The sequence below is a fragment of the Salvia hispanica genome, chromosome 1 (assembly GCF_023119035.1).
Source record: "Salvia hispanica cultivar TCC Black 2014 chromosome 1, UniMelb_Shisp_WGS_1.0, whole genome shotgun sequence".
Classification (NCBI taxonomy): domain Eukaryota; kingdom Viridiplantae; phylum Streptophyta; class Magnoliopsida; order Lamiales; family Lamiaceae; genus Salvia; species Salvia hispanica.
In genome coordinates, this window is record NC_062965.1 from 19961647 (window position 1) to 19978303 (window position 16657).

Here is a 16657-nt window from a genome sequence, read left to right on the forward strand (position 1 = left end):
CGGGGTAGTAGTATGCCGTGCAGCCGGGGTGGCAGGGGGTGCAGGGCGGGCATGGGATGCAGATGATGCCGGGATGTATGCCAGGGATGCAGGTCGTCAGCCGAGCTCTCCCACCTCGCGCGTCAACAAACGCAGGTGAACATGTGGAAAATCATAAGTGAATGGCGGGCGGCAACTGACCTGTGGAGAAGGGGTTTCTTCATGATCTCCTCCAGAGTATGCGGGCCGATTTGGCTGCCGCACGTAGGGAGGCGGGAGACGCCGGGGACTCAGATGCAGCAGATTTGGGGTTTCCGGGTAGCGGCGACGGTGGCGACGAGGAGTGAGGCGGGGCTCGTGCGTGGAAGCAGGAGGGATTTTTTTTTAAATTATGTAATTTTTTTTAATGTACTTTTTTTAAATTTAAATAAAATTATTGCATTTTCCCGTATCTGTGTCGTAAATTTAATTCCGTATTTTGCGTGATTGTAATTTATTTGTTTTTTATGATTTTGTTTATTGTGGCTAGTCCTAGTGCTAGTCCAGTTTCTTGTTCTGATGATGTGACAGTTATGTTTCTAGTCCTAGATGATGTGGTAGGAGGATTTTTTGGCTAGGCTATTGCTGGGCTATAGCCATTGGAGATGCTCTAAAAAGAAGAAAAATACTCCCTTCATACCACAAAATATGTCACGGAGGGGTACACATGATTTAAGAGATTTTATTTATGTGCTAAATAGAGAAAAAAATAAATATAAATTTTATATTAATATGAGAAAGATTTAAAAAAAAAAAATAGAAATGTGTAGTGTGACAAATAAAAAGGAAATTGAGACATTTGTTGTGATGGAATGGAGGAGTACATGCTTGTAAATCCTTCGTTAATGCATTGTCCACCGGTAAAGGTAAAAGTTAAAACAATGTCGTTATTTATTCAAATGCAGATAAAGATATTTGTATGTATCAATAGTATAATTGTAAAAGAAGTTTGGATCTACTATTAATCATTTTTATTTTAATTATTTTTTATTCATCGGGCTTGTAAGAGAGATCAATTAGCCCGAAATATCTCAGCCCGGCCCAATTTATATCAAAAGAGTTAGTACTACAATACGTTGAAAGTGAAATTTTATTCTCTTCACGTGGGGATTAAAATAGGGAATATGTGACAAATATAGTTGCCCATCCTCAATTTTGGAGATTTTGGTAAAGTTAAATTTATTGAATCTTGAATTTCACGTGACAAATTTTTATAGTCTCAAATTGTGATGGATGATTTTTACAAAATGAATGTATCTAATTCTCCCACCGTGACAAATTAAAACCAATTTTATGAATTAAAGAATAAAACCACAAAATTCATAAGGCTTGAAATAATAGATCACTCTAACAAAATAAATCAATATTGGGCCTGAGATTTATTGAGGGCCCTTGTATAAAGCCCAAATTATACACTTAGTCATTTCCATTTGCTAATAGTCCAACCTCAATTTTTGAATGATGATCAATCAAATCCGACCTATAGCAATATTTAATGGGTTAATAGCCCGCAAATATAGGCCTATTTCAGGTTTTTATAACTAACTTTGAAGGTAGTAAAAATACATGAACTTTTAGCTCGTAGCAAATTTATTACAAAATCAAATTATATCAAAGGCAGCATCAAAAAGTTCTAAAACGTTGTCGTCTTGATACGTGATGACATGTTCGAATGTCTAAATAGATCAAAACAACATCATTTCGTCGAAAAATACATAAAAAAAAAAATCAAATGAAATATAAACATTCACCTAATTAATCATCATTTGATGTGTTGACTTGTCAAAGTACTAATTTTGTCATCAATATTTAGTAAAATTAAACATTTAAACAAAAGAAATTCTCATTTATAGACTACAAAGGTAAAACAAAGGCAATTACGACCTAAACATCATTTGACTAACATCAAATTAAAATTTAATTAAGTTAGGGCTCTAATTGCGAGCTGTAGTTGGTGGTATGTCATTTTTCACTCACACCTAATATACTTGTTTACTGCTCAATCTTGTTTGTAGTATTATAATTAAATGCATTCTTAATGATAAAATAATTATTACTTGATTTAATTTTGTTTAGTATTTTGACATTACATTACATGTTAAGATTATCATCCACCGTAGCTTAATGGTTGTTAGCTTAATGATCAAAGGCTCAAAGGTGTTTGTTGGTATCTTGTCTTATATCATTAGGTATTGAGATCATGCACATTGTTTTTTATCCCTGGCTTGACATCGCCTACATATTGTATTGAATTAGGTAAACAATTTATGCGTCATCTCTTTTATATTTGTGATTATATGTATTTATTTTCTGCGTTTCGCTTTATGTTCATTTTGGATCTCTTCTTAACATCGAAACTCCAACAATTTTAGGCCAATTGTTTCCACAGGATTTTTACAATGTTAGTCTGAAAGTTCTCTTTCATTTTTGTATGTTTTAGTTTTATCTAACAGTTGTTGTGATTCACTTTGTGTTTGTTATAAATGACTCTCAGTTTCAACCATGTTATAAATGCCAAAAGTTTGGCAGCTATAGAATGATTTCTTAAGTTCAAACAACCACCAAATTTGAATATATTTCAGCAAATAAGTACAAATAAACGTTTCTGGTAAAATATTCCTTTCATTGAAAAGTAGTTATAAGAATTTCTACAGCCGCCATAAACTTATTTTCTTGAGCAATGCTAATTGTTGGCTTAAATAATGGACCATGTAACAACACATAACTAATTTTAAATGCAGAACGCAGAACTAAAGCACGAAAGTTCATTGTTAGATAAAATGAAGTTCATAATTAGTAGCACTTTGTTAGTTTATATTAACATTTTACGTGCAATATGTATGACACGAAAGAACATTGTTAGATAAGACGAAGTTCATTATTGGCAGTATGTTTTTATTTCATCAACATTTTATGTGCAATATGTTCGACTCTCACAAGATGTTCTAAAATGACCTAAAAACGAACTAACAATGACCCCTGTGTTACGGTTTAAAACCGGTTTTGCATATAATACAACCCCAACCCTGTCTGTTTTACTCTAAATTTTCATCCAACCTAAAAGCAAGCATGAGAAGAGTGTCTTCCATTTCTTTACTTGATTGAGTATTTCCATCCTCATCAATCCGATTTCTCTGCGGCCAACATTATTCCTTTTTCCGACACCACCACCACCAACTCCCCTATAAGAGAAATGACAGCTTGGGGTGCAGTTATTTCTCTCAAGAATACAATTCTGCATATTCTGAATTCTTCTTATATTTATCTTGTTGAGCCCTCTCGAGATATCATACAGCGCGCCTACAACGAGCTTGAGCCATTGCAAGACATCCTCAAATGCCTTGACACCACAAGCGTCAGCAAGAGCAGGACGAAGGTGAACGCTTTGGATAAACGAATCAAAGATACGATATGGAAATTCGAAGACAAGCTGGAATCTCTTGTCCGGGAGCAGATTCTTTTCCAATTTCCAGACCCTGATCCACACCAACTAGAATCAATAATTAACATCCACAGAAGAAGAAGACGGAGGCGAAGACGAAGAAGAGGGTATAAAGACATAGAAAACTGGCTCAGATCAAGAAGAATGATGAATGAACATCATCAGCCTTCACAATATGAAAGAGATGTCTTGTTATTCCACATTGATTTGACGGATAAGCTAGACGATGCCGTTTCCTTCACCCAGAAAGTCAAAGATATGAAGGAGGAATACATTGATGAATTAGCCAACATGTCTGAAGAGAAAGAAGAAGAAGAAGTAGAAGTAGAAGGAGAATTAATTTCCTCGAGATTTGGTGTCCATGGACCCAAGGCGAAGATGATTGGATTATCGGATCAATTCCAACAACTCAAAAGCAAAGTTATTTGTGATGGCAGGAAGCGTCTGCACGCGCTTGTTGGAATGGCCGGGGTTGGGAAGACGGCTCTTGCTCGGGAAATATACGAAGATCCCGATGTCGTCACCCATTTCGAGTGTCGTGTGTGGGTCTCAGTGGGAAGAAAAGTCCAACACAATCAAGTTTCAAGAGGCATTCTAGCTCAAATGTGTGGAGCTACACATGTTGAAGGAAGATCGAAAACCAAGATGAAACGGAGTTTGGAGGGAAAGAGATGTCTCGTTGTGTTGGATGATGTATGGGAGGAGCAGGTTTTAAAATCCTTGATAACTTCCATACCAAGGGCCAAAGATAAGTCAATTTTATTCTTGGTAACTGCTCGAGATCTCAAGGCGATTCCGGTGCTTAATCCTTTGTTTCCACCGCCGTTATCGAGTAATTCTTTTATGAAGGTGAGGTTTTTGAATGAAGGAGAGAGCAAGGAGCTACTATGCCACAAGGTGTTTGGTAATGATGATTGCCCTATTCAGCTTGACAAAGCCGCCACCAAAATTGCTGAAAAATGTGAAGGTCTTCCTCTTATGGTAGTCACAGTGGCCGGCATCCTGTCAAAATCCAAGAAGAGAAATCTAAACTACTGGTATAAAGTAGCAGAAGAGAGAAATTCAGTCTTCACAAATGCATATAAAGATATATCTAAGGTACTTTTCCCAAGTTACGACTACTTACCCCAGGATCTTAAAATGGCTTTTCTCTATATGGGTGTTTTCCCTCGTGATTACAAGATCCCCATATCAAAGATCCTGGATATGTTTATAGCAGGAGGGTACCACCTTGACAGAAGCGAGATAAATCACAATTTTATTTCTCTATTGAATCATTGGTTGCTCGACCTTTGTATGTATAAGAATCTCGTGTTATTCAAGAAGAAGACCATCAATTGGAATGAGAAGAAAATGTGGCTTCCCCTTTTCAAAACTTGTTTCCTTCATTCTTCATGGCGGTACCTGTGTAGAGACGAAGCCGGGAAGAATAAGTTTTATCTTTCCTTAAATAAGCTTGTTGATGACCAAGAAGAAGGCGAAGAAGGCGTAGAAGGTGTAGAAGGTGTAGAAGGCGTAGAAGGCGAAGAAGGTGAAGAAGGTGTAGGCGTAGAAGGTGAAGAAGGTGAAGAAGGCGAAGAAGGTGTAGAAGGTCAGCGTGGTTTGTGTCTCGAAAATAGAAACAGTTTATTTGGCAACAAAGATTTCTACAACTCAATAGAGTTGAGCTGTGCATCCTCTACACGCTTTCTCCTTTTCAATGGTCCTTACCACCCGTATCCGACCCCAATAGATGCCGGTTTCAAGTTGCTTAGGAAGCTAGATGCTCTTAAACTCCGTTTCTACATTTTCCCAGTAGAAATTCTAGAGCTGGTCCAGCTAAAGTACCTTGCTCTAACTTGCAACGGAGATCTCCCTACATCCATATCCAAACTTTTCAACCTTCAATTCTTGATCATCCATCCCCATATGAACATTCAATGCCTTAAAACAGTATCCTATATACCAATACAAATATGGGACATGCAAGAGTTAGTACATATTGAAATCTTGGGAAAGGACCTCGTTGCTCCATATCACGTTGCTTCCTTGGAAAACCTCTCAACACTCATAGGTGTGAATGGCAACATTTGCACTATCATCGAAGTCTTGAGAAAGGCTCCTCGTGCGAGGAAACTAGACGTCCGGATTGAGCTAACGCCTTATGATGACCAAACCAATCTTTTGAGCTTCTTTAGTTGGATTTCATCACACAAATATTTGGAGATACTAAAATGTAGTATCATAAATCCTTGGGCTAAGTACCTCTATCTTGCCCCGCCCGCAGCATTTCCTAGTCCATTGATGCTTCCACACCTTCTGAGAAAGTTGCATCTGAGTGGCATGGGTTTTCCGTGGGAATACATGGATGTCGTTGGCTCTTTGTCGGTGCTTGAAGTTCTAAAGTTGCGATCGTATGCCTTCAAGGGTTCAAAGTGGGAAGCGAAAAGGGGAAGCTTTTGGTATCTTAAGTTTCTTATGATTGAAGACAGTGATTTGGAGCAATGGAAACCGAGTTTTGGAAGCTTCGGTAGCCTCACTTACCTAAGCATGAAACATTGCTACAAACTAAAAGAGTTGTCCTGGCCATCGACTCGTGAAAATGGCAAGATTGAGTTAGTGAACTGCAATCCTTTAGCCTTGGCTTGTGCCAAGCAATTTCGACCGGATCGAACCCACCTTGAAGTTGCTGCCACTTCTTCTTTTGACAAGAAATCTGTTACTGACAACTTCCAGCTGAGGTTAGTTCTTACTACTCTCTCCACTTTTTTGAAACATCGTACGTGATTTTCTGATGAGTGGAAATAAGTGGCACCCGTATACTAATATTTTTTTCTGCATCCGTCATTTGTATTTATTTGTAAACGTTGTGTCATGCTTAGTTTATATGTGAATAAGCCGATAAAGTGAGAAGAAAAATTTACGAAAAATGGAATGGCCGGGATGTGCTAAAATGAAAAAAATGGAAAATTTTTAAGAGACAGAGATAATACTTACTTAGTTAGCCTTTATGTGCACTCACCATACCTTATATCTGTTTATCGATTTTCAGGCCCCAGGTCATTTCCAACGTGGTTTGACCGGTAAGAAATACAACCATAGGTGGATACCCGCATTTGACCGGCAAGCTCTTACCAATACCAGAAGGGGCTGGCGGTGAAAGCTCTTGGCGAAGATCTATGTGTGTTGGTGTGTTTGAAGGTTCATTATATGTATGCTGATAGATATTCACTCTGTTGAGTATCAGCATTTTATGTAATAAATAAATTGAATCAGATCATTCGATTTTAATTGGTTACTTCAGTTTTCGATTTTCAGTAGATTTATTTCTCTTTTGGATGTTTACTTTATTACTTATATTTATTTAATTCAAAATTAAATTAGATTATATACTAATGTTTTTATTTGTATGAGTACATTTTATTAGATTGCTGCACTTGGTATGTTTTGAAAATGACTAAAATCAATTATTTCATTGAAAAATTAGCACAAGTCGAATTACCATTTTTGGTCACTAAATTTTTAGTTAAATTATTTCTTTTCATCATTCTATTCCTTAGTCTCATCATAATCTACTTCAATCCTTTGTATCCTCACAGTTCTCATAATCATCATCATAATTCTCTTCCTCTATTTCCTCATAACCCCCTTCCTCCATATCCTCATAATCTTCTTCACCCCAATCTTCTTCGTCGTCCGAATCTTCTTACTTAGCTTCCTTATAATCTTCTTCCTCAGAAACCTCATAATCTTCTTCTTCTGAATCCCCCTCCTAACTGACCTTATTATCTTCTTCTTCCTATCTTCTTCGTCCGAATCTGAATAATCTTCATCATCTTCAGTATCCTTATAATCATCATCGTCCGAATCCTCTTCCTCAGTATCCTTATAATCCTCATTGCCTGAATCCTCATCCTCGGTATCCTTATTATCTTCATCATCATCATCTGTATCACGCAGATACGATATGTTAATTTGCTGCATTATTAACTTATCTTGATTTAGATTGTTAGTGTAAAAAATGATAAATGTAACAATCTCTCTCCATAACATTCACATGTATGATAATACCTTCACTATCCTTTCCCAAGCTGGATATGTCATCATAATCATCCCCTGTGTCGGTTTCCTCGTCGTCAGAGTGGTATCTGCTGCAATGAATTTAAAAGAGCTCAATTGTATGTTAAAAATGAACAGGAAACGATAATATCATTCAACTTTCAAGACAAAGCTTCTAGTCCTTTTGATTTACTTGTGTTTGCAGCAGGCCATGAGAGGATTGGAAATGTGTTGATTTGTTCCTACTTTTATTTTGTTGTGTATTTACAACTGAGGATTCATCCTTTAATAGGGTTTTAATATGTATGTATAAGGAAAGATCAATTTATTATTTACATAATAATTGCATGGATTAGATTATAAATCATAGCTCCAATCTTTATCATGATTACCAATATGGATTGCTAACATTCCCCCTCAAGTTACGTCACGTATTAAAACATAAATCTTGGCTTCAATCTTTATCATGATTTCCGTAGCGGATTGTAATACTTGTTATGAATCTTTGCCACATTCTTGGATCCCACCGCTTTAGTCAGTATATCAGCCAACTGATTTTCAGATTGTACAGACGGAAACTCCACATTTTTCTTTGATTAAGTGCCAATCCAACTGCATAGGCAATATCCAGGCCGAGTAGGATAGGTATATCAATTTGTATCCATATAATCTTCTTAATCATAATCTATATCCTCACAACCTTCATAATCCTATTCATTCATATCCTGTTCCATCAAAATCTTTATCATAATCATATTCCTTGTTCTCCTAATTTGTATCCTCATAATCTTCTTCTTTCATAATCCCCTTCCTCATTCTCTCATCTGTATTCTCCGAGTCCTCTTCATAATAATATCCTCCTTTGTATCTTCATTGTTATACTCTATTTGTTCCATAAAAATAGTCTTCTTTTATTTATTTTGGCCCGTCCCACAAAATTAGTGTCTTTCTATCCAATTACCTTTTTCTTTCTATCTCTCTCATATTTTACCAGTTACACATTAAAACACACAGTACTAAACCCATCGGTGTCAAGAACAAGATACTTTTCATTTTTGTGTGAGACAATTCATTGAACAATTGATGTGTTTTTTGATTAGACATTCTATCGGACAGTTGAAGTTGGATGGCATCCACAATAATCGAATTACTCATTAATATGCGGATTTCTCTGACAGTTTATATGGGATCTCCCAGGAAACTTCTCATCCAAACAGCTTCTTTCTTCATGAGTCAGCCAAAATCTTAGTACACCCTCCGTTCCATAGTAATAGAGTCATTTTCCCATTTTGGTACGTTCCATAGTAATAGAGTCATTTTCTTTTTTTTTTAATAAAATTCAACACATTTTTCCACACCTACTTTACCCTCTCTTACTTTTTTCTATCTTCATCTCTCTACCTTTATCATTTTCCACTTTATTCTCCCGTTACTTAACTCACCTAACACAATTTTTTTTAATCTCCGTGCCGAACTTTTTCATTTTAGGTCCTTCGCCTCTTTGTTAATAAACCCATGTCAATTGGGCCTATGTTAAAGCTCATGTCAATTGGGCTTTTCATTCGTTTAAGGCCCATCTATTATGTGATAGGGAAGGTCCAATTCTTAGGAAATTAATTTGTACTAATAGTGAAAATGATTTATTCTTTTATCCCTTTCTAAATTAATCTCATCTTCATTTTCTTTGGTTATCTGATTAGTTTTACTGGCGTCAATTTTTACCGTTTCATTATAAATTTGGGAATACTGTTCATTTTATGCTTCTCCAACCTCAGATTTATTTAAATGCTCAAGTAATGTTTTCAATCAAATATTCAATCCACACCATAAGTTTCAACTCTTGAATTAAGGTGACAACATAATACTCTAACACCCAACACTGACAATTCATTTATTTGAAATCAAACCAAAATACCAAGAGATTCATGAATTCATATTTTGCTTTGCATGTGTAGCATTTCGTAGCAGCAGATTCAAAGCCTCAAAGAGCTCTCCTGCAAATTAAAAATGTCTCAATGAACTCTCATGCTGCTTGACGGTTGCGCTCGCCTCTTTTTCCTCATGATCATGCGTATATTCGTAGCCATTCTATTTCTCATTCTCCTCATCTTCATCCCCATCAATGCCCTTGCCTATATCCTCAGCATCAGTGCCAAATATTCAATAAAAGTTTAAAAAATGATCACATATACAGATATACAATACCTTCATTATCCTCTCCTTGATCGGAAATTTCTCCACATCACCGTCATCATTCTCTTCCTCGACATCAGACTTGCTCCTGCAGTAATGAATTTGAAAGAGCACCAAACAAAAAATAATTTACATGTTGTAAACTGTCACATCCCTATAAAAACAATGAATGATTTTGAACTGCAGATAGAAAAATGTGGCGTCTCACCTCTCATAATACTTCATACGATTGACTCGCCTGAAAATTGATACATAAATATCCAGAAGTTAGGGGTGCATTATATTGCTAACTCTACTAATTTATCAATGCAGTGTATTAAAAATGTCAACACAATGACATTTAAATATCAACACATAATGTCAACACAGTGTATTGAAATGTCAACAAAATTATGTATTGACATTTTAATATCATCGTGTTTACAATTTTAACACAATGCATTGATAAGCAACTTAAGAAGTTAGCAATTAATCACACCTCCCAGAAGTTATACATAAATATCCGAAAAAATAATGTACATGTTTTCAACTGTCACATCTTTTTGGTAAAAGGAAATGAGAGAAAGCTTATGTTGTCTTTGTTCTATGCCTCAAATGCAAACAAGTTCAGTTGATTCAACAAAACAATACATGTAATGAAATAACTTTGTGATGTCAAAACAAAGTGAAACACGAAAAAGACATGATAGAACAATGTCTGATTTTGAACTGCAGATAGAAAATGTGATGTCTCACCTTTCCTGATACGTCATATGGTCGACTCGCCTGAAAATTGATACATAAATATCCGAGTTATAACACTTAATTCGATACATCAAATTTTCAATTAGAATTTGAACATATGTTAAGACTAAGACATGATTTGATCTGTAGATGCATGGATGACTAACCTTTCAAGTTTGATAGTTGTCGGTTTCTCGTAATAAGAAGAAGAGACAATAACATGAGGCATAACACCATCATCTGGTATTAACTGTCTGGCCGAAGTCAATGCTAAAGGATTGCAGTCCTCTAATTCAATCATTCTGGTTGGATTTTCACTTGGCCACGGAGCCAGAGAAGCAGGCTTGCCAATCTCTTTTAGTTTGAAGCAATGTTTCATGCTCAGGTATGTTAGGTTCGGGAAGCTTCCGTATCTTATTTTCCATTGCACTAAATCACTTTCTTCAATCAGAAGAAACCGAAGATTCCTAAAACTATACCTTTTAGCTACCCAATGTGAACCCTGAAAGGCGTAGGACGCAGTTTGAGGGCTTGAAGAAATGGCAAAGAGCCAACGACATCCATGTATTCCCACGGGAAACCCATGCCACTCAAATGTAACTTTTTCAAATTATATGGCAGCTTCAGTGACCCGGCCGGGAAAGCATGATCTCTCTTGACCACAGGATTTGTTATACTCAATTTGAGTGTGTCCAATTCAAGTGATGAAATACAATCAAAGCAGATCAATAGGTTGTTATGGTCGTCATAAGGCGTTAGCTCGATCTGCATTCCTAATTTCCTTATGTTAGGAATCCTTGTGGAGAGTTCCAATACAGTACAAATGCTAGCATTCACACCTACAAGTGTTTTGAGATTTTTCAAAGAAGCAACATGTGATGGAGCTACATGTCCCATATTTGTATTGGTACATACGATGGAGCTCCGCACCGTCTAATATTCAGATATGGATGAATAATCAAGGTTCCAAGGTTGAAAAGTTTGGATATAGTTGCAGGGAGTTCTCCGTTACAAGTTAGAGCAAGGTACTTTAGTTGGACAAGTGACAAAATTTCTATCGGGAAAGTATTGAAACGCTGTGTAAGAGTGTCTATTTCCCTTAGCAACCTGAAACCAACATGATTGGATATTGGTGGTAAGGACCATAGAAAAGGAGAGAACGTGTGAACGATGCACAGTTCAATCTCACCGAGTTGCCAAACTCTTTGATGCCAAATAAAATGTTATTTTCGAGACACAAGCCGCGCTGACCGTTTATAACTTCTTCACTGGCATCAACCAACTTATTTAAGACACGATAAAACTTGTGCTTACTAGCTTCTCCTCTGCACACGTGTCACCATGAAGAATGGAGCCAACAAGATTTATACTTGCGATAAGTTGACTCACAAGAAGTTTTATCGACACTCCTGAAGTTGCGTAAAACAAGACTATAGTCGAAAGCTAGATCCGTCAAACATTTCCAATCACACCACAACCCCTTAGCAGTCAACATATTGACTATCTTGAAAGGTGGGGTGTCATAATGTAGAGGGAAAACTCCCATAAACAGAAAAGGCATTTTAAGACTCTGAGGTAAGTAATCGTAGCTTGGAAAAAGTACCTTTGATATTTCATTATATGCATCTGTGAACACTGAATTTCTCCTTTCTGCTACTTCATTCCAGTAGACTGGATCTCTGTTATGCTCGGATTTGGATAGGATGTCAGCAACAGTGAGTATCAAGAGAGGGAGACCTTCACAGAGCTTGGCAATTTTGGTGGCAAGTTTGTGAAGTTGAGGAGGGCAAATCTCATCACCAAACACCTTCTCACATAGTAGCTCCATACCCTCTTCTTCGTTTAAAATCTGCACCTCATACAAAGAACGACCACTCAGATAATCTCCAATCCATTTTCGATGCCGGTCAGTAAATAAGACATTAGTACATCCCATTTCTATGTATGGTAAGTGATTGACATCATCCAACACAATTAAGGAATTCTTTCCATACAATTGTTTTTTCAAGTAGTCACCTATTTCTTCATCTCCTTGTGTAGTTCCACAGAGTTGTGCTACAATGCCTCGTGAAATTTGACCGATCGGTTGATGCACTCTACCTACAGTGAGCCACGCGCGACACTCATATTTGCTCTGAATTTCTTCGTCTTGATAAATTTGCATAGCAAGAGTGGTCTTCCCAATGCCTGCTGTTCCATAAAGTCCATACACATGATTCCAGCCTATATTTCTTTGCAGAAGACCAGTTTTGAGTTTTTGGAATTGGACTGATAACCCAATCATCTTTGAGTTGGTTCCCTGAAAACCAATTTCCGTGGAAATAGGTTTGTCTCGAGGCATGTTCTTTACTTCATAAATGTAGTCCTTCTTCATACCCTCGATCGCATGGATCAAGATGTTTACATCATACAGCAGATTCTGCAGATCAACGGGGACTATCTCTGGAAGACTTTCGAGTTGTGAAGGAATCTGTTGAGTGAGAAGGGATTCCAACGAGTCTTCAAATTTCCAAATTACATCTCTGATTCTTCCATCCAAAGCATTCACCTTCTTCCTGCTCTTGCTCGGCCTCGTCTTGTCCAAACTTTCCAGAATTTCAGGCAACGGCTCCAGCTTCTTGTACACGACTTGCATGATTTCTTGAGAGCGACCAACAAGGCTGAAACGAGAACAATAGAGAATATCGTTGATTGTGTTCCGAAGAGAATTCACAGCACCGTAAGCCGTCATCTCTCTTGTATGAAAGCTGGTGGTGGAAGGAATAAAACTGGTAATGTGATATGAGTAAATCTCAGTTTAATTTGGCCATACAAAATAAGTGGTCTCATTGTGTTCATACACTTTGTGCCTAACTTCCTGATTTGAAGGCTTTTTTACTCCTTTATCACTTTTGAAATATTATTCTAATACTGATGCTCATAACGCGTAATAATATAAATCATCTTTTCCAATCTGCTTTTGTATGTATATACTTTTCCTGATTTTATAGAAATATGGGGCCAACTTTCTTGATTTTCCTGGAATGATCTAAAATCTTGATTGCCTCTGTATGCTGCAGGTGATCATACGTACATTCGTCATCATTGTATACTCGTTCTCCTCGTCTGTACATAATTCGGTTACTTCAGTTTTTCGATTTTCAGTTGATTTGTAACTCTCTTGGGAGTTTACATATATTATTTCTTTCGAAATCAAATTAGATAATTTACTAGATATTTTTATTTGTGTAGTACACTATTAGATTACTGTAATTGTTATATTTTGAAAATGACTAAAATCAATCACTATTTCATTTAAAAAATATGTATAAGTCGGATTACAATTTGGTCACTGAATATTTAGCTCAATTATTCTTTTAATCATTCTATTCCTTGTTCTCATCATCTGTATCCTCACATAATCTTCTTCATCCTTTCCATTGCATCCTCATATATTGTCAAATATACCATACTCCCAACTTACCAAATAAGGAGACATAATTAAAGGAGGAAATATGTAATTGATAGGTAATTGATAGGGAGCATATTTGCCTAAGAATTAGAATGATTGTATGCCGTAATTATAGTGTAACAACTCCTATATTAAGGGGGATGGATCATTCTAATGAATACACAACACAATACATTGTCTCCTACATCTTCTTTCAATATGGTATCACGAGCAGGTTCGGGCTCAGAAAAATTTCATCACCGCCCGTAATATACCTCTCCCAACCTTCTTTTCAATCCTACAGCAAACACAAGCAATATGTCCGATTCTGAAACAGAAAACATGTCAGAAACAACCAACAACAAAAACACCGATTCCCACCCAAACCCTTCACCCTTCCCTGCGGAACTCGCCGCACAATTTGCGGAGTTCCTGCGGCTGAGCATGAGTTCGATCCCCAACAAAACTCCAGAAAAGACTCATCACCCCGAATCGTTGGGTGATATCACAGTCAGAGCGAAACTGGATGGGGATAATTACCCACTTTGGGCCGATCTCATGGACCGGGCAATTGGGGGGAGGGGACTGACATCTCACATCAATGGAGTTTCTGTCCCTCCATCCCGAAACGACCCAACATATCAACCATGGCAGCAACGAGACCACTGCGTCTTTACTTGGATTATCAACAACATGGCGGCGGATCTTGTGAATGAGGTTTCACAATATGCAACGGCCAAGGATCTTTGGGACGGGTTGGCCATCACCTACGGCAGCGGCGCAGACCCCGTTCAAGTATACGACCTGTACCGACAGACAAACACACTCAAACAAGATGAAATGTCCCTCGAGAGCCTCTGGAATAAGTTCCAATCTCTGTGGATCTCGATAGATCGCAGAGAGATAATACCAATGACAAAGGAACGGTTACGGCTTTATCAATTCGTCACCGCACTGGATGACAAGTATGAATCTGTCAAAAAGGAAATCATCCGGCTTGACCCATTACCATCGGCGCGCAAGGCATACGCACGCGTCAGACGAGAATCAGTCAACAACCAAATCCAGGGCATAGGCTCCTCACAGAATCCAGCCGGCCTCGCCTCTAGCCTCGCAGCCACCGCTCGAAACCGCTCAACCACTGGACAGCAGGCGACTCAACGCCCATGGCAGAAACGACCGGACGAAGATCGAAGCCGACTTACCTGTACCCATTGTGGTGGTAAAAAGCACACCAAAGATGGTTGCTTCCTACTAATCGGATTTCCCGATTGGTGGGACGAAATGAAGCGAAACAGAGCAACAAGAGCTGCCGCGAATCGAGGAGGAAAGGTCGCCACTGTGGTCGGAGACCGGGCTACCGACGCCGGGGGCACGGCGGGCAGCGCCGGTGCGACGCACGGCGGAACAGGAAACGAACAGCGCGGCAGTGAGGAGGTTGTGTGCTCCACGGCTAGGGCTATGTCAATGTCAGGTATGATTTTGGGGATAAAACCCCCAACTCATGAGAAGTTATCATTTGACCCCAATAGTTGTGACAAATATCTTTTCGAACCCCACCATTTAACTCCCTTACAAAGCAGCCCCACAGAAACAAACAAATTACATCAGATACCCCATCCAGGAAATATCTCCCAAACCCACCCCACAAAACACCAAAAATTACAAAGACCCCCTCCAAGCCCCAACTTATTGCCAAAAAAAGTCCCAACTCTACATAAATCCGAAAACACATTACAAAATACCCCAAAACTTGATTTTACACCAAATATCAGCTGCAACAATTCATTCCAGGCCCTAGCAAATTCCTCCGTGACTACTTCCATAAACAAAGATAAAAATTGGATTTTTGACTGTGGCGCGACAGACACGATGTCTTTTGAGGCATCTGATTTCACTGACATATCTGATTCTCGTAAAAGTTTTGTTCGCACAGCAAATGGGCATACAATACCTGTTGCAGGAGCCGGCACTATCACACTGTCGCCCACTTTGAGACTTTCGAACTGTCTCTATGTCCCTTCTCTGGCAAATAAATTGGTCTCGGTCAGTCATATTACCAGAGAACTCCATTGTAAACTACTAATGCAGTCCAATTTCTGTGAATTACAGGATATCAAGACGGGGATGATGATTGGGCGTGGCACTGAAAAACAAGGGCTTTATTATGTAGACAGGATGGCCCACCACGGTACTGCGATGCTGACTCACGGACCGACTTCATCACAAGCCTGGATTTGGCATCGCCGGTTAGGACATCCGTCTATAGGATATTTACGTCTTCTGTTTCCTAAACTTACTAGCAATCTTTCCCATTTGAATTGTGAAACTTGTTTTTTGGCCAAGAGCCACAGACACACGTTTAAATTTAGTAATACCCGTGAGAAGGTTCCTTTTTCCATTGTTCACTCTGATGTTTGGGGTCCTGCTCCTGTGGTGGGTGGTCTAGGGTTTAAATATTTCGTTCTCTTTATTGATGATTGCACGCGTATGACTTGGGTTTACTTTCTACGGTCAAAATCTGAGGTCTTTGACAAATTCTGTATGTTTTATACTCTAGTGCATAATCAATATGGAAAAACAATTAAAATCCTTAGGTCAGACAATGGGGGTGAATTTGTTAATGCCAATATGCAAAACTTTTTTTCTGAACGAGGGATAATCCATCAAACAACCTGTCCACACACACCAGAACAAAATGGGGTAGCTGAACGAAAGAATAGGACTCTACTCGAAATGACTAGAGCCCTTGTGATTGAATCTAGGGTCCCCAAAAATTTCTGGCCCGAAGCTTTAGCCACTTCAGTCTACCT

General features: G+C 38.2%; 4 protein-coding genes and 1 long non-coding RNA gene across 12 annotated transcripts; 2 read left to right on the forward strand and 3 right to left on the reverse strand.

Annotated features, from left to right (window-relative positions):
- Window positions 1-3077: 3077 nt before the first annotated feature.
- LOC125217621 (putative late blight resistance protein homolog R1B-17) lies at window positions 3078-6784 on the forward strand. The gene is made up of 2 exons (XM_048119146.1): window positions 3078-6180; window positions 6492-6784. The coding sequence occupies exons 1-2, from the start codon at window positions 3212-3214 to the stop codon at window positions 6517-6519; spliced, it is 2997 nt and encodes a 998-aa protein (XP_047975103.1). The 5' UTR covers window positions 3078-3211; the 3' UTR covers window positions 6520-6784.
- Window positions 6785-6938: 154 nt separating this feature from the next.
- On the reverse strand, window positions 6939-7745 carry LOC125204302 (phosphopantothenoylcysteine decarboxylase subunit VHS3-like). The gene is made up of 3 exons (XM_048102910.1): window positions 7692-7745; window positions 7511-7590; window positions 6939-7386 (listed from the first exon to the last, which is right to left on the reverse strand). Exons 1-3 carry the CDS (start codon window positions 7709-7711, stop codon window positions 7070-7072), a joined length of 417 nt encoding a protein of 138 aa, XP_047958867.1. The 5' UTR covers window positions 7712-7745; the 3' UTR covers window positions 6939-7069.
- A 1620-nt stretch (window positions 7746-9365) lies between these two features.
- LOC125216367 (putative late blight resistance protein homolog R1C-3) lies at window positions 9366-13304 on the reverse strand. 7 transcript variants are annotated; one of them, XR_007175407.1, is made up of 6 exons: window positions 12431-13304; window positions 10582-12263; window positions 10427-10456; window positions 9900-9929; window positions 9704-9779; window positions 9366-9630 (listed from the first exon to the last, which is right to left on the reverse strand). XR_007175407.1 is itself a non-coding variant. In XM_048118091.1 (6 exons), the coding sequence occupies exons 1-2, from the start codon at window positions 13143-13145 to the stop codon at window positions 11812-11814; spliced, it is 1140 nt and encodes a 379-aa protein (XP_047974048.1). In that variant the 5' UTR covers window positions 13146-13304; the 3' UTR covers window positions 9366-9630; window positions 9704-9779; window positions 9900-9929; window positions 10427-10456; window positions 10582-11811. The 7 variants fall into 6 exon arrangements, 6 of the variants coding, with proteins under 6 accessions (XP_047974048.1, XP_047974025.1, XP_047974039.1 ...); XM_048118091.1 differs by having other exon boundaries at window positions 10582-11823; window positions 12018-13304; XM_048118068.1 differs by having other exon boundaries at window positions 10582-11521; window positions 11604-13304.
- Window positions 13305-13894: 590 nt separating this feature from the next.
- On the reverse strand, window positions 13895-14942 carry LOC125201320. Of its 2 annotated transcripts, none has more exons than XR_007172873.1 (2): window positions 14854-14942; window positions 13895-14648 (listed from the first exon to the last, which is right to left on the reverse strand). It is a non-coding gene; the product is annotated as an uncharacterized LOC125201320 (long non-coding RNA). The 2 variants fall into 2 exon arrangements; XR_007172872.1 differs by lacking the exon at window positions 14854-14942 and adding an exon at window positions 14755-14846.
- On the forward strand, window positions 14163-16252 carry LOC125201319. Its single transcript, XM_048099381.1, has 2 exons — window positions 14163-15318; window positions 15957-16252. Exons 1-2 carry the CDS (start codon window positions 14163-14165, stop codon window positions 15992-15994), a joined length of 1194 nt encoding a protein of 397 aa, XP_047955338.1. The 3' UTR covers window positions 15995-16252.
- Window positions 16253-16657: the final 405 nt, after the last annotated feature.